This window comes from Polypterus senegalus, chromosome 10 (genome assembly GCF_016835505.1).
Source record: "Polypterus senegalus isolate Bchr_013 chromosome 10, ASM1683550v1, whole genome shotgun sequence".
In the NCBI taxonomy this organism is placed as follows: domain Eukaryota; kingdom Metazoa; phylum Chordata; class Cladistia; order Polypteriformes; family Polypteridae; genus Polypterus; species Polypterus senegalus.
The window spans coordinates 68,683,086-68,704,464 of record NC_053163.1 but is presented as its reverse complement, the minus strand read 5'-3'; the positions used below and the strand labels follow the sequence as shown (position 1 = coordinate 68,704,464).

At 35.2% G+C, this 21,379-nt stretch overlaps 1 protein-coding gene across 1 annotated transcript in view; it reads left to right on the top strand.

Annotated features, from left to right (window-relative positions):
* The window catches only part of LOC120537180 (fibronectin type-III domain-containing protein 3a-like), a 128,179-nt gene that overhangs the window by 45,932 nt on the left and 60,868 nt on the right, over positions 1-21,379 (top strand). Inside the window, exon 3 of the mRNA XM_039765919.1 lies at positions 18,418-18,493. Coding sequence (XP_039621853.1) covers positions 18,418-18,493 — 76 coding nt within the window. The remainder of the gene's footprint in view (positions 1-18,417; positions 18,494-21,379) is intronic.

The window sequence follows — 21,379 nt, the reverse complement described above, 5'->3', positions numbered from 1 at the left end:
AACAATTGGGTCATATATTTAGGAATAAAAATAACTATGCTGAAAGCCTACTTACTTGAGTGTTAAGGAGCTTTAGCATTTCTTCTTACTAATTAGGAGTTGTGACCAACTCACTGAAATTACATCCCTGAGCAAGAAAGCATGCTAACAAAAAATCAGCATCACCAGATCCTGGGCTTCCTTTGGGGCAAGACCCATATTTTTCATGTCATTCGACACCATCTCACAACTACATCTTCTCCTGCCTCCTTCTGGGCTTCATCTCCTCCTCCTCCTCTATCTCGATGTGCTATCTTCACTCAGTAATCCTCTGCATTTCACTGAACATGCTCAAACCACCTTAGTTTTTTTCTTCACAGCACAATGCCTTTCACCTTCGCACCAATGCTTAATTCAGCGTTCACCTTTCTCCCACTCTGTGACACTTTACAGTTTCATCCACCTTACCATTTTTATATTTGATATTTTCAGGTTTGCTTCATCAAGGCCTTCATCAGCCTAGTTCTGCTCCCACAGAGCATACTAACCGTCAACACATTTTTTCCTAAACATTTCCCTTCAATGTCAGAAAGGCTAATTTAGAAGTCAGAATGGAGGACATATCCCAGAATTTCTTCAATACTGTATACCACTCGCCCTCACTATCACTATTGTGCCTGCATCTCTGCACTTAACATTATCAACTAAATAGCAGAACCTTCCTACTTTCTTCCAAAACAACTTCATTATCAATATCTATATTTACACTTACTTCTTCATCAGTATCCTGCATTTGCTAAGCATGATATACTTTATACAAACAAAGTTCATATTCTTTACCTGCAGATTACCATTCATCCCACTACAGTATGTAATTTATATGCTTCTGACAATGTGTGCATTGGATGAAAATTTTCCTAATGCCTTTAGCAAACAAAAAGCCGGGTAATACAGTAATCCCTCCTCGATCGCGGGGGGTTGCATTCCAGAACCACCCGCGATAGGTGAAAATCCGCGAGGTAGAAACCATATGGTTGTATGGTTATTTTTATATATTTTAAGCCCTTATAAACTCTCCCACATTGTTAACATTATTAGAGCCCTCTAGACATGAAATAACATCCTTTAGTCAAAAGTTTAAACTGTGCTCCATGACAAGACAGAGATGACAGTTCTTTCTCACAATTAAAAGAATGCAAACATATCTTCTCTTCAAATGAGCGCCGTCAGGAGCAGAGAATGTCAGAGAGAAAGCATGACAGAAAAGCAAACAATCAAAAAATCAATACGTTGGGCTTTTAAGTATGAGCACTGCGATAAAGCAGCCGCAAAGAAGGGAGCAATGTGAAGGTAGTCTTTCAGCATTTTTTAGAGTAGCCTCCATATCCTCTAGGCAAACAGCCTCTGTGCAAACAGCCCCTATGCTCACACCCCCTCCCTCAGGCGCAGAGAACGCCAGAGAAAGACCGAGAAAAGCAAACAATCCGCTCAAAAGCAAACAATCCGCTCGGGAAGCACATCGTATATCATTGAGGAGTTTTAGTTAATATGTAATACATGCTCTGATTGGGTAGCTTCTAAGCCATCCGCCAATAGTGTCCCTTGTATGAAATCAACTGGGCAAACAAACTGAGAAAGCATGTACTTTAAATTAAAAGACCCATTGTCCGCAGAAATCCGTGATATATATTTAGATATGCTTACATTTAAAATCCGCGATGGAGTGAAGCCACAAAAGTTGAAGCGCGATATAGCGAGGGATCACTGTACACACAACTCTTCAAAGGCTTCTGCTTCTCTACCTCCAAACATCACCTTGGTGTTTTCTACATTTACCTTAAGACCTTTTACTTCCAAATTAAATCTTATTTTACTACCTTCTCCTTAAATTCCAAGATTACAAGATTGTCGGCATTCAAGAACCCCCATCAATCCTTCATGCACTTCTCTGCTCACCACTTCAATTATTATCACAAAAAGCGACAGGCTCAAAACAGATCCCTTATGCATCCCCACCTTCACTGCAAAGCTTTCACTGTGACCCTTCTATTGTCATGATCATTGTTCATGCTTCTTCATACTTTGACATTAACCATTTGTCCAAACCTATCTTTTTTATTGACCATTTCTCACTGTACCCTGTCCAAAGCTACATCCAAATCAAAAAATGCATAATAAAGCTTACTCCCCTTTTCCTGCATTTTCTCAATATACTTGATGACAAGGATCACATCTGTTGTTCCTTTCCTAGGCATGTTCATTTTCAGCCAATCTCCAGTTCTTGTTTTTAACATTCTCTCAATCGTTTTCATTTACTCCTCCAAAAAAAAAAGCAAAAAAAAAGGCACAGAAAAAAATGGAAAAGACAACTAAAGCTTCATCCAACCCTAAACAGGCCTCAAGTTCAAGGTATGGCCTTCCAGAGACTGACCTGGACATTAAGCAAATGTCCTGTGACCTGACACTGCACCATCACCTCCAGCCAAGATCCGAAGTGGGAGTGATAGTGCAGGAGATCTCATTGATTTCAGAAGGTTCATCCATCCATTATCCAACCCACTATATCCTAACTACACGGTCATGGGGGTCTGCTGGAGCCAATCCTAGCCAACACAGTGCACAAGGCAGGAAACAAACCCCAGGCAGGGCACCAGCCCACCTCAGTCAGAAGGTTCATTGAAACTGAAAATGGCCTTACTTTCTGTGCTGTCAACTACCCACCGCGAATCTGCAGCACAGACTCTGACTGGGCTTGCTACTACACCCACGGAGCACAGAGAAGGCCGAAATGACCAGTCAGAGCAACAACTGTTGCACTCACATAAATTAGATAAAGAGTAATATAAAGAAGGTTGCAAAGAATATAAGGAAAGATATAAAGGACATAAACATGACAAATGAGAAGCTGCTTCAGGATATTAAAGATCTGGAGAAACGTTTAAGTAATTCCTTTGAGGCAACCTTTAAAGGCATGCTAGAAAAAATTGAGGAAAAAAATACAAGAAAATGTAAGTCTGAAAATAAATTTAGAACACTTGCTCTGCTTGAAGACATTACACAAATGTTCATGACTCGTATTAAAATAGTTGAACAATTGGCTTCCGCCGCTGAAGGAAAAGCAACAGCTACAAAATCAGAATGCAAAGTGCTTGGAGACAGATTAGCTGCACTTGAAGATGAATGTAGAATAAATAATATCAGAATTGAAGGTCTCCCTGAAAACCAAGAAAGCTCAGATCCAGTGAAATTCATGACTGAACTATTCTCTCAGGTAACTGGAGGGGACTTTAAATCAGGCACTGAGATATCAGCTTTTTACCACATACGTTGATCGAACGCCTCAAAACCAAAGAAGCCTTATTGTATGTTTCAACAAATTACAATTTAAAGTAACCCTGATGTCACTTCTCAGACTGAAATTAGATTATTTTTTAAAAATAACCGCATTCGCATTTTCCCTGATTTCTCACCTTCAACAGCTGGAAAACTTTAGGTCAGTCCTTCCATTTTATTACAATTATCTTATTCTTATTCATATTATGTTCTACCACTGCTTTTGTAGAATTATTATTGCTTTCTTTTAAATTACCAACTCAATTTCTGTCTCTTTTCTTCCATATTAACAGAAAGATGTAACAAAAATCAACAGCAGTAAATTGATTGGAAAATACAGAAAAAGCAAATTATTTTGTCTCTTGTCCAAATGTTATTTGTGGCTATATAGAACAGTGATCATTAGCAGAGACAAGTGATGCCATTATAGTCCTTGTATTAATTGTCCATCCATTTACTGAATGTACTTAATCTGGTCTAAGGGTCATAGAGGGCCAAAGACTGTTCGTGAGCAGATGGGAGAAACCAACCCTTCATATATTTTAACAATCATTCACACATATAATGCATAGTCTACAGGATATTTTTAAGTTGTTTGATATACGGCGATACAGACAAGAAACTAAGAAGCAGACTGTATACTTTAAAAGGCGTAATAAAATTTTATGGGAGTATAAACACTAATTCTGCATTAGTTAGTGTATAGTCAAGTACAGAGCATGTGTAGAGAGCAAGGTCTCTGGTGGCTAACTTTGTATATTTTATTTTGCAAACTTACTCATTCCTAATATATTTTATATGAATTATATTATGCCAAACTATTACTAAATTATAATACAAATCATGCACCTTGGTAAATATTAATAAATTATTCAAAATAGTTAATGTTTTCATGACTGACACAGGCTTTTGAGCCAGCAACCTCCAAATAAATCTGCTGTTAAATTTCAGGTAAAGTTAACAATTTAGATTTTATGGCATGTCTGGAAAAGTACTTGGAATATTTTATAAACCTATTTAATTTCAAACAGCATAGATCATACATATGATTGTACTGTAACAAAGCAAAGACAAATGTACATTTTTTTTGTGTTGTTACATCATGTAAGCTTATCCTCTGTAGTGTACTGCACTTATTATATATTCACAGATGTACTTTTGTTTGTTAAATTATATTTTACTAATACTATAGACCAACAATGAACCCAGCTCAATAATAATCTGTAATATTAATAAACTAAAATTGTCCAGCTACTGTTTAGTAAATCTTCACATATTGCAACCTGTACACATTGTTCTTTGTGTTTCTTAAATGTTGATTTTAATTCTAATTTTTTTTTTTTTTTTGCTACAAAATTCCCTTTTTTAATAAAAAGCCAGTTTTCTAGAAAAGAAATGTTTATACTCACAAATTCTATGAAGGGAATAGAAAAATAACTTTTATTAAATGGAATTTTTATATACTAAAGTAAATGAATTGCAAAGTTAATTTTCTCAATCATGTAAATATAACAAGAGAAATACCATTTCTTTATTTTGTGACGTTTATGTACCACTATATTGTTAAACTGAGTACTCCTTAAAAACTGGAAGAATACACCTTTAGATACTTTTTGTCATAAAAGGCCTAAATAGCCTGCAGTTGTCTCTACAAAATTAATTATAATTCTAAAGACTTGAATCACACATATATATGGTTCAGTGGTTGATTAATATTTTGTCAGTAGTGTACATTTGTGTCTAGACTAAGAGCAAAGTTACCAAAAGACGTACACTTGTTTTTGTCTCTGAAAGATTAATAATCAAATACATCAACTTACATGTAAAATTGAACCTGTTTTCAACAGGAAACAGTCTAGAAGTTCTTTAACTTTGCAGGAATGCATACTTGAGAGTGGCAGTTTGAAGCATCACCTGCAAGAAAAAGTACTGCTTTCCTATACAAATAAAGTAATAAACGTTTGGACTCAGTTTGACATTTTCATAATATTGAAATAAGAAAAGACTTACTTTTAGGTCTTTATACTGAGTTTTTCTGTTGTTGTTGTCTTGTATTGCAATCGCAGCATTTGTTCAGAAGCAATTTCTGAAGTTAACATGTATAGTAATATAATATGAGGCGATATAAGAACACAGCATTCATAAAGGAATATAGTATACTTATGATGGACTTGTGCATATGATTTAAAACATTGTGGTTTTCTTTCAACATCTGTGAAAAGAGAAAAAGAATAGCAGACTTTGTTCACAACTTATCACCTATACACTCATTTTACCTAGATAGAAGCTCTTCTATACCCATCTCTTAACCTAGTGGATTAGTCTTTGTATCAATAAACACAAAAGAATCATGAATTTTTACCTGATGTTCGCATTCTGTGCAGTTGTGTCATTTTCACAGAATACATACAGTATAATGAAAGCAGTTCCTTTAAGTAAAGAGTAACCGGGAAAGAACAAGTTTGCAAACCTTTAAAGTAAAGCAGCACATTTTGATTATTGCTGGCATGTCTTCAATATTAGGCCTTTAAGCTCAAAACTGCTTTATGTTGAGTCTCACTCATGACTGTGGCTAAATATGTAAAATGGAAAAGAATAAAAGATAAAAGGACAATTATTTTCAGGCAAAACATACACACATGGCTACTTAAGATATTTTTAATGGTTCATTCATGCAGTGTAGTGTCCTGTAATTTTTACGTTTTTTTCTCACTTTTTATGCCTCCCACACTTTCTGAATTATACCATTTAAATACCCTTTTTAAAGTGAGTAACAGAATTCAAAAAAATGTTGATAAACTGGCTTGTTCTTTTTGGTGCTGCAATTATCCTTTAAACTTATGGGCTTGATAAACTTCAGTAGAATGTCTGTAAAGCACCATTATCTTTTGAGTATTTTTGTCATTCACAGATGGTTTTACTAGGCAATAATGAATATGTGCTATGACATCAATAATTCATCCATCCTAAATTAGAAACTTTATATAATGATACAGAAAGTCAGTGTTTGTCTAGTAAGAGTCTGACAGAGATTTCACTTACTATTCCTACACTCCCCCACCCCTTTTCTTCAAGTGATCGCAGCATGACTGTGTATGGTACGAAAATATATCCCATCATTGTAGACAGATATTTGGCTTATTCAGTGACACACTCTTCTCAAAAATTGCCATGTGGTATCATTTAGCATCATGATTTTATACATAATAAGCAACAGATTGATGAGAAATGTGCTCAAAGTTGAGACTGAAATGTGCTTTGGAAGATTAAATATTTTTGAAAATCAAAATCCATGTATTGAAACGGGATTGCATTAAACATGGAAATCGGTTGAAATTGTAAAGTGGACATAGAAGTGAAAGTCCAGTCCTAATCAAGCCAGTGCCACATAACCTTTCAACTGCCAGGTCTCCATTAACAAAACAAAACACCTTTTTTTTTTTTTGTACTACTATTTTTAAGAAAGTGTTTTCTAAGACATATTTTGCAAGACAAAATAAAAAGATATATTTCGCTTTAGCCGTGAATATAAAGTCTGACTTAAACAGAACCAGATTTGTTTTATTACCTCTTTTCTGTATTTTTAAAGGTTTCACAAGGAATATAACTTATAGTAAGGTTATATAAAATAAAAGTAGAAAAGAAATAACATTATAATTGTGTGTTAAATTAAAGTGTGTAGTGCAACATTACTTAATTACTGTTTATTTTTAACATTCTGGAAAACTAAAATGTAGTTATAATAAATTACTTTTATTCTGCATGATTCCAGTCAATTAAATCAACAGTAACACTTAATGTACCTTATCTTTAAACATTCAAGACCAAACTGAGAAGTAGAAATAAAAACTATTTCAACTGCTGAAAAAATTGTGGTTTACTAAGGTAACCCTAATTCTTAAAAGTGAATAAATCTGGCCATTCCTTTTTTATTCCCCCTCCAGTTTATGCATCACTTTTATGATCCTGATACAATCACCCATACAGGACTAATTTATGGTTTACCAAATAACTAAACATGCACCTCTTAGCCATGTGTGAGGACACTAAAATATCTACAGGAGAAAAAAAGCTCACAGATCTAAGGAAATTGTGTGAATTTATTGCATAAAATGACTTTGAAAGCAAGACACTAGAGCTATTAAATAGGTTAAACACTGCTTCAATGTTTGCCTCAAATGGGTAAATAATAAAGAGAAATAAACTAAAGTGATAATATTGCACACAATGAACACAAATATATGCTTTTTTGATTTTATCTTGTATAAAGGAACAAGATCTTTGAATCCACTTGGTAAACAACTGCTGCCTCAGTTTGTTTAAACCTTCCATTTGGATAGTAGCTTAGACTGATTTGAAACTGCATTAACCAACCCAATCCCATAACACCATCCCCAATCTTGTACTGGTTCATTTCTTGTTTGTGTTCATTGTCTGCATTCCTGACAACTTTCCAGACTTCCAACCTTACAATACTTCCAGTTTAAAAAAAAAAATAGTGTTAAGCGCTGAGTGAGCATGTAAACTTCCGGAACAGGAAAAGAGAGCACTGGGGCACATTAACAGTTGAAATGACCTATTAAACTTGCTGGCCTTGCTCTTGGTACCACATTTCTGAGGAATGGTTAACAAGTCCCTGCCTGTGCTGCTGCTGCTGCCTGCACAATCAAAACACCCAGACACTCCTCTCTACCTCCCCCAAACCCCCACCCGTGATGTTTTCCCAGACCCTGTAAGCCAATTATACTTACTTTTAAACTGCCTTGAGGATAAGCCTTTTGAAATGCAGGAGAGGTTGTAAATAACTGACTTTAAACATTTAGAGCCCTAATTTAAAGAAATGAATACTTTCCTCTAAATAACAGTCCTTTTCAAAAGAATACACTGTTACATTGCAGGTTTCAATTGAGTAGGTCTCTCAGACCTTTTCCTATCCAATCTGGAAAGCACAGAATTTTTTTCCTTTCCTTTCTCGGTAGATGGCACAATGGTTTAGTGATTAACACTACCGTTTCAGGACCCCAGGGATCTAGGTCCACTTGCTAGTCTAGTCCCTAAATATTTTTTTTTGGTAAAATAAATTTTCATTTTGCTTTTAGAGTTCTTCAAGTAACAGGTTTACTTTTTTTAGTCCTTGAAAGGTTCTTGTCCTTTAAATTCATTTTATTTAACAGTCTTCATTTCTGATTCCTGAGTGAATCTTATAGATCGAGTGCTAAATGTAAATAGTGATCTTTCAGCTAGGTACTGGTGGGAATTTAAGGTTTTGTTTTAGGTAAGGGCCTGTTTCATTATTAACAGAAATAAAACATGTTATTGCCAGAATTACATTTTTAAAGGGATGAGACATTTAATTTTCTTGAGTAAAATCTTTGCCCAGATGACAAAAAGACAATTATGGTTTGAGCTTTCCTAAAACTCTATAAAGAATATTTTTTTTTACTTCTTGTAAAAGGCTGTGAAAATATTTATTATTCCACTCCACTGGAAGAGAAAACATCTGTAGTTGAGGAGCATTATTGAGCAACTGCTGATTGTTCAATAAAAAGCTACAGCAGCTGGTTCCAACTGTACTAAAAATGTTTGCTATTTTCTAACTTGTTCTTGAGACCAATGCAAAATGTGCCAAATTGGAAATAAAGAAAATATTCTTGTATGACAATTTGAGTGAAGGAAAAATGTTAACATTTTCTTAATTGTACGTTTCTATTGAGTATTATTTTGTAAATACCTACTCATACTTTTTGCCATTACTGATAGTAAAAGTTTTTGATTCCCCTTCCCCCTTTCACTCTGAAACACTTTCCATAGGAATTCAACACATTCCAGCATCCCTTGCCACACAAGATCTCAATGCCTTTTTTGCAAAAAAAACAGGGACCCCTTCAGTCAATCCTTGAATGGGCTTCTTATGCTTAAAAGGCTCATCTTGTGTAAAGACTGCCATCATTCCCAGTGGAAGTGGTTGATCTCACACGCATGGCATTTAACTCTTTACTGGAAAAGCTCAATTTTTATCGAGCTTGCCAAAGTGATTTAAAGGTTTTGATAGGGTTTTTGGAAAAAAACATTTCTCTTGTATTTTAACAAAATACAAAATGTCTTTGCTCATTTTTTTTTTCTGCCCACTTTAAGTGGAGTAATGGAGCACACCATAGACAATCTCTCTTTCTGCCACTGGTACCAATGTAATTCTTAAGGTATATTCTAATGATCAGTGATATCAACTTTTCTACTGAATAATTTAATTTTGCATAATTACATGCACAAAATGAAAAAATTTGGTTGTATAATCATTTTATGAATCACACATGATGTATCCTCTTTGCAGGTAAATACAATTAGCTATGAAATCTATTTATTTTCCTAAATGTTGATGATGCTTACTAATATATTTTATTAATAATCTCTGTCATCTCTAGATTTTTTAATCTCATTTACTGTTTCACTACATATGCATAATGTGTTGTTTTTTCCCCCCTATACTTAACTGTAATAATTGGTAATGTTTGAAATGCTTTGAAAAACTCCCTTTTAACATGTTCACTAGAGAAGAATCACTTAAGAAGTGATGTATGTTTATAGCCACTTAATTTAGTTTTTTGATTTATTGTAATTTATATTCTAATTGTATAATCCTACATCTGCCATCTTGCACACAAAATTAAACTTGTAGCTCCTGTATTTCTTCTCTCAGATTGGTTAGTCAGGTCACGATCTTGTGGTCACATGGTTTTGTGTGTTTGCTGTGTTTCCTGGGTGACAGTGCATATATGCAGACAAGGTACATGCCAATTAAATTAGATGGGAAGTGGTAAGCTGTAGTCCTACACAGAAACTTAAAAAAGTGAATTCTTTTAAGTATATTCCAGAACCACTTAACAGCCATTTTGAGACAACTACGAGCTTTGTTTTGTTCAGTTGCATGCAGTCCCATTTATTCATTTTTTTTAATATCAGTGGATTGGCGATTCTGAATTGGCCCTAGTGTGTGCTTGGTGTGTGGGTGTGTTTGTGTGTGTCCTGCGGTGGGTTGGCACCCTGCCCAGGATTGGTTCCTGCCTTGTGCCCTGTGTTGGCTGGGATTGGCTCCAGCAGACCCCCGTGACCCTGTATTCGGATTCAGCGGGCTAGGAAATGGATGGATGGATGGATGTTTTACACTGTCAGTTGTCAATATTTTAATTTACTATGAATGAAAGGAATACATATTCATGACTCACCTCTCATCATAATAAATATTTCTTGCATAACAAAGATTCATCATTTTGTACATTGACTAATGAAAAAAATAGCATAAAATCGAGCTTATTATTTTATTTCTTAAAATGTTTTTAGTAAGATGTGTGCTACAACTGAACTACATTTACTTACACTGTATTTACTTATTTTTTTCCTTCACTCTTATGTTAGTCAGATCATATTTTCTGTGAACTTTGCAAATTAACAGTCAACCTTATTTTGACTTTGAGCAGTACAATGTATTTTCTTGGAAAGAGAACAAAATTCAACAGTGGAAGCACAATGCCAGAGTTATCCAGTGGATTTGTATAATGAAAACTAAAAATGTGAATTGTACATCTTGTGGGAAAACCTTTTTACAATGATTGTCTGGTCTCTACTCACCATAAAACCTTTTCTCAAAACTTAGCTTGTTTACTTGCATGCTTTGTATTTAATGCCAGGTGGGTCTGATGATTGTTCTTATTGAGCAGTGGTTTCTTTATTGATACTTTCTCAATTAGGTAAGTGTTATACAGAACTTTTTGTATACTGCGGTTAACTGATGCACGTTTACTCCACATTCATCCACTCAACTCAATAGAGATCTCCAAGTATTTTTCTGTCCTCTCAGTGCTTTTCCTAACAAGCTTTCTTGTACAAATAGTGAGCTTTAACATATGACATCCCCTTTACTGAGCAGTGTCAGATGATGTCATATACTGTAGTCTTTTGATTATTGAGCCAACTGTGTTGCCAAAAGTGTTCAGGGAAAGATTTGAATCACTTCAATAATCTGTTATTTCAAAAAGCGGATGTAATGGGATCTCATATGCTATTTGAAAACTTGTAAATTTATAATAAGTCAATTACACCCTTCTTTTCCACATTATCACCATATTTCATTGGACCTTTGATCCACCATTATTATTATTATTAATAATATTGTAAACTGATTAAGAAGGGGTTACACTGTCATCCTGTTGAAGGTAGTAGTGCTGAATTAGAGTGAACACAAATCTGATGGCTATTATGAACAATGTGTTACTGAGGCTGCTGTCTTTTCTTTAGCCAAGTTAAACAATTTTCTTGTCTTGTCATTTTTCATGTGTATTTGAGGGGCTTGTTTTTATTGTTTGTTATAATATTTCTTAACCTTCTGTAAACAGTTTTCTCCTTGGAACAAATAAAGAACAGAGAGAGAAAGAGAGATTGTACACGTACATTATCTATAGTATCTGTCTATCTAAGCATCCATCTCTACCCAGAAGAAGTCTATGTCAAGGCTCTGCTAACAGAAATCTATGTACATCATTATTAGTTAAAATCATTTACCACCCAAGTTGTTTTTCAGAAGACTAAGTAGTATAAGTCACTTGTTGCAAGGTCTGAGGAGTGACACAGATAGTTGAGCCTCTTCTGTGCGACGTGTATAATGCTTTTTATTTAAACCAAATTAAAATTGTTTTGGTTTTTCTCTTAACTTGGGATTGGATTAGGTCATTCAAACCTCCTAATGCTAGTAATATTTTACCTATGTAACTGACAAATCTCATGTTGGTTTTTCATGTGTTTGGCTAAGACTAAAAGGAATTCACCACTTGTTTTGAATATAGTAACTTCTAGATGCTGTCATCCAAGGTGGACTTAAACATTTAGACCTCCCTGTAGGAAGACTTTGTTAACCTCTTGGTGACCTGTGCAAAGCAAACTCGCTTCCCCCTCTCCTCATTCACTCCATTTCTCAAGGATGTTTGTGGCTTTTAGTCCTGGATCTCACATTCCACACATTTCTCTCACCCTTTCCTAATTCCCCCTCTCTCTCTCTCTCTCTCTACATACCACACATACCACCATCTATCTTTCTCACAAACTTCAACTGAATGCAGCTTTGCATAGTCCCCCAGTTTCTCATTTACTGTGATTTTTAGAGGATTGTATGAAAATTATAGTAAGTAAAACTGCTTGTATTGTAGTCTTTTATTTAACTGATCCATCCATCTGCTTTGTTATAACTGTTTTTCTTGTGCAGCGTCCAGGCTGGCATTCTATAGTAATTCATCAAAGAAACAACAAATTAAATGTTTGAGGAGTTGCTTCATTTTGTTAACAAACACAATTATGCACAATTAGGGCTTTGTTCATTCATATTGCTGTAAATTTAATTTGCATTTGTTACAAAGGCTAAATATTTCATCCTGTTAAGTGTTTCAGTGTAGTAATTACATGTCATCATCAGAGACAATGTTTTCTTTTTGTTATAGCTTTTATTAAGGCAGATAAGATCATCATGACCAGCACAACAGCTATTTTCATTATTCCACTCGTAAAAGCACAGTGTGCTAGGCATAGATCTGCTGATATTTACAAATGAATAAACTGAAGATGACCATTAGATTAAACTAGCTACATTACTGGGCATTTTCACTATGCCTTGTAGTATTGCATTAAGATTTATCTTAATGCAATACTACAATGGACCCTTGGCATGGTTGTATTACATATACAATAATACAAGAAATCGTGTAATTGAGTTTGTTCAAGTAACTGGCAACTGAATAGAAATGCCAGAATAAACCCAAATTATACACTGTATGTACTAATTTTTGAATAAGTAGCAGTTCCATATGTTGGGTATCTAGAGATTTGATTTGATTTGATTTTAGTGATAAAATTTGTAGCTTTGACCTACTTGTAATTGGTTCAGAATCAAGTAGGTTTGCTTACATGTAAAATAAATCGATCTTTAATATCAGAATGGGAAAAGCAAAGCCTTCTTCAGAGCTAAAAGGTAGATGACATTTAAAGTAAAGCAAGGCAGAAAGGTTGATTTAATTTTTGATATTGCCCATAGTGGTTCACTAATGCAGCAATCAGAAAAAAAAATCAATTAAAGTATCTGTATTGCTGTATTGAAATTCCTGCAAACAATACCATAAACAATTTATCAGGGAAGCATTTGTTTTGTTCTTCAGAAATGAACATTTCATACATTTTAAAACAAACTAAGCAGTTTTCAATTCTAAAAGAGTTCAGTGTTGAACAATTGAAGAGTTCTAGTTGATCCAGGAATAGGTCAGGATTCTTTATTTGCTGCCCTTGTGATTAAAATAATTCTTTAAATTTATGTAGCTCTTTTCTCACTATTCAGAGCCCTTTTTCATAATGAGTGGGGAGTTTTTTCAATCATCACTAATGTGTAGCATTTATCTGGATGATGAAGTGGCAGCCATTTTTGCATCAGAATGCACAGTACACAAGAACTGTTAGGTGGTGAAGGGGTGAGAGAGTGAGATAATTGGAGACAGGGGATGATTAGCTGTCCAGAATAAGTAGGCCATGGAAGGCAATTTAGCCAGAACCTCAGGCTATACCCTACTCTTTATGAAGGATGCCCAGGGATTCTTTTTGACCACAGAGGGTCAGGACCTCAATTTTATATTTCATCTAAATGATGGCACCATTTTTATACCATGTTGTCCCCATTACACCACTTGGGCAATGGGATTAACATTCATTCTATAGGGTAAGCATGCCCTGCTGGCTTCACCAACACCCCTTCCAAACAGCAACCCAAGGTTTTCCTTGATGGTCTCCCATCCAAGTATTTGCCAGACCCAAACATGCTTAGCTTCAGGTGGAGGACCTCTTCTGAAGTGCATGTAGTATGTAGGATCCTATAATACAGCAAAGCCTTTTGATAATAATGATGTAGTTCAAGACCAGAGAGCTTAATTTCAAATGACCCACACTATACCGTAGCTGACATGTGTACTATAGGCTGCAGTCTATAAATACTATATAGTATACTTGTTTCTCTTTCAGTTTAGAGTACAGGCCTATGTAGATTATAGAATGATTTATATTCTAAATACACCATGGATTCTATCAGCTTTCTAGATTGTGTGCAGTTTGCTTTGCCTCTTTGCACATATCAGTCAACTATAATCCACCACAGAAAATGTTTCATTTGACATTTCTTACAAAGTGGAAAATGGTGAATGGCATCAGTTTTTTCATGGCTCTTTTTAAGGTGTATTTTACTGAATCCATGTTAAAAACAAATTCCAGATCATGGTGCTACTTTCAGATGTGTGTATTGTGATATAGCGGGTCTGCGGCTCAGAATAAAAGGCCAGTTTTAAATACTGTAAATAATCACCGCACTTCCGGCTTATAGAGTGGTTGTGGTAGTGTGGCCAGAGTGGTTCTTGGACGCGATGTAATGCGGGCATTTCCTCGCTTATGTGCACAGGTGAGGATGCATTGTCATTGTCTGCATCTGTAATTGATGCCGGGAGCTGCTAATCGCCATACCTGTGCCACGTCCCCAATATATATAGTAGGAGCACGAGTGCGGAGGTGAGATAAAAGATCAAGTGAATGAAGGTTAGATGAGAAAGAAGGTGAAGCTGGAAGCCAAGAGCCAATGTCAGTGTGAGCGAGTGAGCAGAAACAGCAGAGGAGAAGCAGGGGAGCATCCAGTAGAAGAAGGAACCGGGTTTTGTTTTTATAAAGACTGCTTCCCGCCAGTATTTTAACCTTGTTTTTATTGGAACTTTTCATTGGATTTTAACCCCCACTGTTTCACCCTGATTTTAATTTATTTATTTAATGACGTTTTGGAGCACTGCACTTTATTTGAACACTTTGTTTTGGTTTTGTTTTGCTTTGCTTTGGTGTCTTCATTGTCCAGCTTTTCTGGTTACATTACCGACGCTGTTGGGTTCAAGATATATTCACATACACAATGTATTTCCTACCATTTTCGCACAGCCATGACATTTAATACAAATGACCAATCATAGACAACTATTCATCGTAGTTGGTAAGGTGTGAATCTGAGCTATCCAATGATAATGTGGCTTGACGTAGGTAGAATCTTAGCATTAAAAGAGACATCCAGAAATGTGCCTTTCAGAAAAGTCCCATTGTTAAATAAAACAGTCTTTAAAAATAAGATAATTTTGAAAGAGAACCTACAATAATTAAATGTAAGGTAACTGCATTGTGAAACCAAAATAAATTGATACACTACTTGTCAAAAGTTTTGAAACACCTATGATTTTCCAGTGTTTCTTCAAATTTAATCAGTTGAAATGCAACAAATGGCCTAAAATTGTGAAAAGTTGAGTAGTAAACTACCAGAGGTTTAAATTTAAAGTTTAGGTTACCAAAACTGAAAAAAGGAAACATCAGAATATTTGAAATGGGCCTTTTTCAGGTAACAACTAATAGGTTAAAGCTTACAGGTATTCTGCAGCAATTAAAGTAAATTAAGCTTTGCAAGTTGAAGCAACCAATTTGCACGGGTTTCTCAACTTCTGTTGATTACTTAAAATACCTGTCTGTCTTAAACCAGAGTTGGAATAGACTGTGTTACTACACCCTCTGAAGTACTGTTTAGACAGTATTCCAGTAATAATGGCATGAAGGTGGCAATTAACAAATGAAATGAGAGAGAACATTATTACCATGTCACACACGTACGAGTAGGAGGCAGCTAAAGGGCCTGAGTAATTGTAATAAAACATCCAAGCAGGGGGCGGCAGAGTGCGCTGACTGTCTTTCTCAGTTCCCTACAGACCTTTCCCGGGAAATCCTGCAAGGTTCCGGCGCCGCAGACGTCACTTCCGAAGCTGCCCCTTTGATGACGTCACTTCTGGTTCCGACACCCTTTGCTGACATCAGTCCCTCTCCAGACCTTTAAAGCCTCCATCTTGGGCTACTATAGCCAGTTCTGTTTTGGACTCTGTGATATGCACATTGTGCTTTTGATTCAAAAAACCCTTTTGCAGCTGGGAAAAACAATATGCAGGTGGCTGCCCCAAACCTTTATAATGTCTTAGACTTGTAATTATGACAACCCTTAGATGTATATGCCTTATATTGAGAGAAATTGCAAAAAAATAAATAAATAAAACTGTCTGTGAGAAGGTGTCCTACACAATCCAAAGGCAATTGGAAACTGGAAGAAACTCTGATAGGAAGAGATTTGGCAGACCCAAAGTCACAACCTAATCTGAAGACCAGTTTTTGAGGGCTATTCCTTAAAAGATAAAATATGCCCTTGAAATACTGGCTGTGGACTAATGTAGACTGGAAGAAAGTCTTATGTTATGTAACCCAGGTGTTCTAAAACTTTTGACTGGTAATGTGTATATAAATAAAATAAATAATGCAAGTTTTCATGTGACTATTTTATAATTGCCATTTTTTATTTCATTTTGCTACACATGGTATTAGATGGATACTATGGAAAGGTATTTCACATGAATATATGCAACAATATTAATTTGATGATGAAATAAAATGGGTGCCTTTTTCAAACTTTAAGGATGTAAGCCTTTTTTCTTTTCCTCTCATGGTTTTTTTTTTTTTTTTTTTGATACATACAATTAAGTCAACTTAAGCTAAACAGTACAGGAGCACAGCACCTGCAGCAAAATGCGAAAGTGATTTTTGGAAGGTTTCTAACTTTTCTTGTTTGTGTGCAGTTATATTGGTTTGATTGATTTCTAAATTCCTTATGGTAACCTGCTAGCTGGAGAAAGTCCTAGTTCGTAATGTGGCTGAGTACTTGATTTTTATGATAATGCTTGCAAATTATGTTTAATTTTAAACTCTTTCCTCATTAAAACATTATTTACACCTAAATGGACCAAAATGCTCAGGTATTTGGTGTAGGAATCTATACATGCAGCAGACTGTGTTTTAGGATTGCAGAAGAAGTATATTGTATTTTATTTATTTACATTCCCACAGATAGTGTACCTCATATGTTAGCTTTCCTGCATAATATTACAAAACATGCATAAGAAAACTAAAATAATAAGTTAGCTTATCCTTAGTGTAATGTATCCTATCAAGAACAACCAGTATTATATTGTAATATGTTTTCTGTTAGCCATTATCCAAATTAAAAAAAAAAAAGGTAGAACACTTTTAAATTAAGAACTGATGTTTAACAAATTAAACTGATATAACTTTATTCATTGTTTTTTTCAGTTGGAGATAAAAAAAATGCTTTTTTATTTATTGCCTTTTGGAATAATCCCCATTTATGCTTCTCCATGAGAATAGCATGGATGCCGTAAGCTATTCTCACTTTGTTTAGCTATAGTCCTTAGTCATCCTTATAGCAAAGTTTAATGTAATTGGTAATTGCTTCCTTTTTAGTCTAAATGGAATGCTTGCTAGCAACTAGAGACAATGAACAGACCATGCCATATACCATATTATCAGTGGATTTAAAATTGGTTGAAATTTAAGTTGGAAAAATAAAGTAAATCAATATAAGGTGAACATATCCTCTTAGATGTTTTAGTGTATCTAACTCATTATAAATAAATATATATGTTATGGTAAATAAATATAATAAAGACTGGCCATTGACCTTAGATAAATTACATTACCTTACATCTGCTTAATTTTTCACTAAGATCTCACATACACTTAAATGCAGAAGCACTAAAATAAAGAAATATCTATTCAACACGCATCTCTTGGATTGTGTGTCTCTTGTATATGCTAGAATGTTTTTTCACAACAGATACTGTAGTTGTGGATGCAGCTGCAAGGCTGCAACTGCCACTGTGGGTGTTTGCTTTTTTTTCCAAGGCTAGTGTACATTTCACAGGAAGCAGGGGTGTTTACTGTGCCAAACTCCATACCATTGTTTATTTGAGGACGCTGTTGGCAGGGATGATGTATTCCCATCTGGCTTTTTCAGTCAGACAGGGCAGCGTTTGTGTTCAAGATGCTACTCCCACAAAAACAAATGTTTCAAAACTTCAGAAGAATGACATAATTTGTGGGAATGTATAACTGGAATGGGTGTAATATTAAAGTAATTTTAACAGATATCTCAATTTGTTTGTTCAGGTAATCCTGGTACAGGTGAATCCTGGTGAAACATTTACTATTCGAACAGATGATGGGCATATCCAGTGCATACCAGGTAATTTGCAAATGGTTTCCACAATCCTCCACTGCAGTTTTCTTTTCTAACTTTTGTATTTCCAGAATAAATAAATCCTCTATTAAATGCATGTCAAGAAATAGAAGAAAAAGAAACATGAGCCATCTTTGTTGTGTTTAATGTGACAATAAATGTATACATTTTAAAATGTTAAAATACAGCTCTTTGAAGGTGAAATTATTTGTGTTATTTTTAAAGTACAATGGTGAATGCAGCATTGCAAAGGATATAAGAGTACCATAATCACCTACAGTATATTATTAAAGAAATGATGTGTGTATGAGACATGGATCATAAATAAGTACAATATATTGTATCATTATGTAAAAATATTAAACATTTGACGCTTAAGCATTGCTATAGACTATATATAATGTTTTTCTGTCGCAGATGGCAGTGTGTCCTTAATTAAAAAATTCTTTTAATGGTATTTTTTTTTTTTCCTCACTATCTTTTTATATAAGCGAACACTCCATCACCATATGCATTTCTCTTGATTTGTCTCATTTGTTAATGCACTAATCATGGTAACTGCACTGGTAATCTCACAAATAAAATTTTCATATTGGAAAAATGTTTGTAATAGTGGTAGAGGTGTAGGATGCCTAAGCAAATTTGATTTTATCATTTTAGGTACATGTTTATGATACTAAGCAGGGACAGTTGAAGTCCTGCCCATTGTTAAATTGTAATCTAGCTGAAGATTAGTTTTTTTTTTGTTTTTTTTTTGGACACTATGTGGTACTCCTTCAGTGGATATAATTGAAAGAGCACTAATATGTATGGCAGTTCAGATAAAATGCAATTTAGCCCAAAGTTCACCAGTACTATCCAGCTTGTTTGTTCAGAATAACCTCAATTCAAGTACAGAAGGTAATCAAAGTACTGCTGTCTATCACACTACATTGTACATGGTAACATATTTCATGTGTCTGTGGTTCTCTGTGTAAAGAAACATTTTCAAACATTTACACAAAATTTACCTTTAACCATTTACATCTGTTTCTCATGTTTTTGTTAAAAGAACTTCTGAAGTGTGAACTTTTCTGGGGAAATAAGGAAGTTAGGCAGATTTTTTATAAACAAAGGTTCTGAGTGAATTCCATATTTACAACACAGGTGATCAAAAGGGGCAAATACATTGTCAATATAAAGGTTAAGATGCTTAATGATTTACATAAACTGAATACTGTATAATTAAAGGTGGTCTGGAGCTCAAAATTGTCTTTTGATGAAGCAGCAGAGAACAGTATTTCTGGGTAGTCACCTTTATTTTGATAAAATAGAACAAAATTACTAACTCCCATTGTTTAGGTGTGTCCCCACTCTACAGTGAATTTTGAAAAATACACAGCTAGGTTTATATGTGTACTCACAAAGCACTCTAGGATAAAAATTTTCTGGCCCTGGTGACTTGTTTGAATTCAGTCTTTTTTCTTTTGGAATCAGCTTGCTAATGCACTGTTGCATATGCTCAAAGCTGCCATTGATTTGGACTCTATGAACTTAATAATTAAAATGGCATTAAATACTCCTCTTCCCAAACAGGGTAAAGGTACCTCTGATTGCTCAAGTTACCATCCAGTCTGACTGACGAATTGAGAAGCTAATTTATTAGGAAAACTTAAAGAGCTCAGTTTGCAGAAGTTGATTCATAAAATAACTCACCTTTGATGCTGCTGCTTAGGGTACTTTTCTGTTTCTCTATTGTATCTTTTTATATTTCTTCAAACAAGTAAATTTTGTATTGTTTTTCATTTATCAGCAAAAATGACAATAATAGGAAAATTAGGTAAGAAAGAAAGTTAGATATAGATATACAGTAGACCCCCGCAAAGTCATGGTTCAGGGACTCAGTCGTTCACGGATTTTTTCTTAGAACCTAACTATTAATTCTTAATGGAAAGCGCAAATATCCTCCTCAATTTTTTATGGCTTTTTTCGTGGCAATACTGTGCTGTAGAGAGAACAGAAGGCAGCCGCTGAGGGAAACGTGGTTTGAGATGGTGAAAGTAGCCAATCCGAGAGCATTATTCATTTCTCTTTGCTGATGATTGACTTCTGCTTTGTGCCAAACACTATTCTATCCCTGACCATCTCATCTTCGTTTGCATAAGCCCAGTCCTTCACCAGCAATTTTAACTCCGTTACAAAGTGATCAAAAGTCTCGTTTATACCCTGCGTCTTCTCATTAAACTTGTATCTCGCGAGTATCGTATTCGTCGTAGGCATGACAAACGCCAGGGACAGTCAGTCCATGAACTTGATTTAAACTTAAGGTTTACACCGTGCTTTGTTTCCGCAGTAGCTGCACTTATGAATATGCTTGTATGTGTCACTCGCTTCATATTCTTTTGCTGCCTTCTCAATTGTGTAATGCGTTTTTTGTTCAGCGCTCTTTGGAGCTCTTCCTTATTCTCTGCGTACTGCGTTCACAGTCAGTTCACTTAAGCCGCTCAGAGTACATGCTTCGAAGGTTCTCAGCTGTGCTTGTGCTATCTCGTGCAATCTTGCCATGTCCACGGCTTTATTTAATGTTAGCTAAGACCCGGCACTTAAAAGTTTCTCTCGCACTTTCACTGAGTTTATGCCAAACACTAGTCTATCCCTAACTATCTCATCTTCATTTGCATAATCACAGTCCTTCACCCGCGAATATTTAGCGGCAGCGTGTCTATTGGATTGCTGCTGACGGTCGGCCTTATATGGGCAGGCACTCAATTACGTGGGAGGCATGACGATGAGGGACGCAACTCCGCCTCACGCGGCTACCAAGCTGCAGGCTATGGCCGTATATATATGTACATAAGTAGGTTCCAGTTATGACCGTTACACGTAGAATTTCGAAATGAAACCTGCCTAACT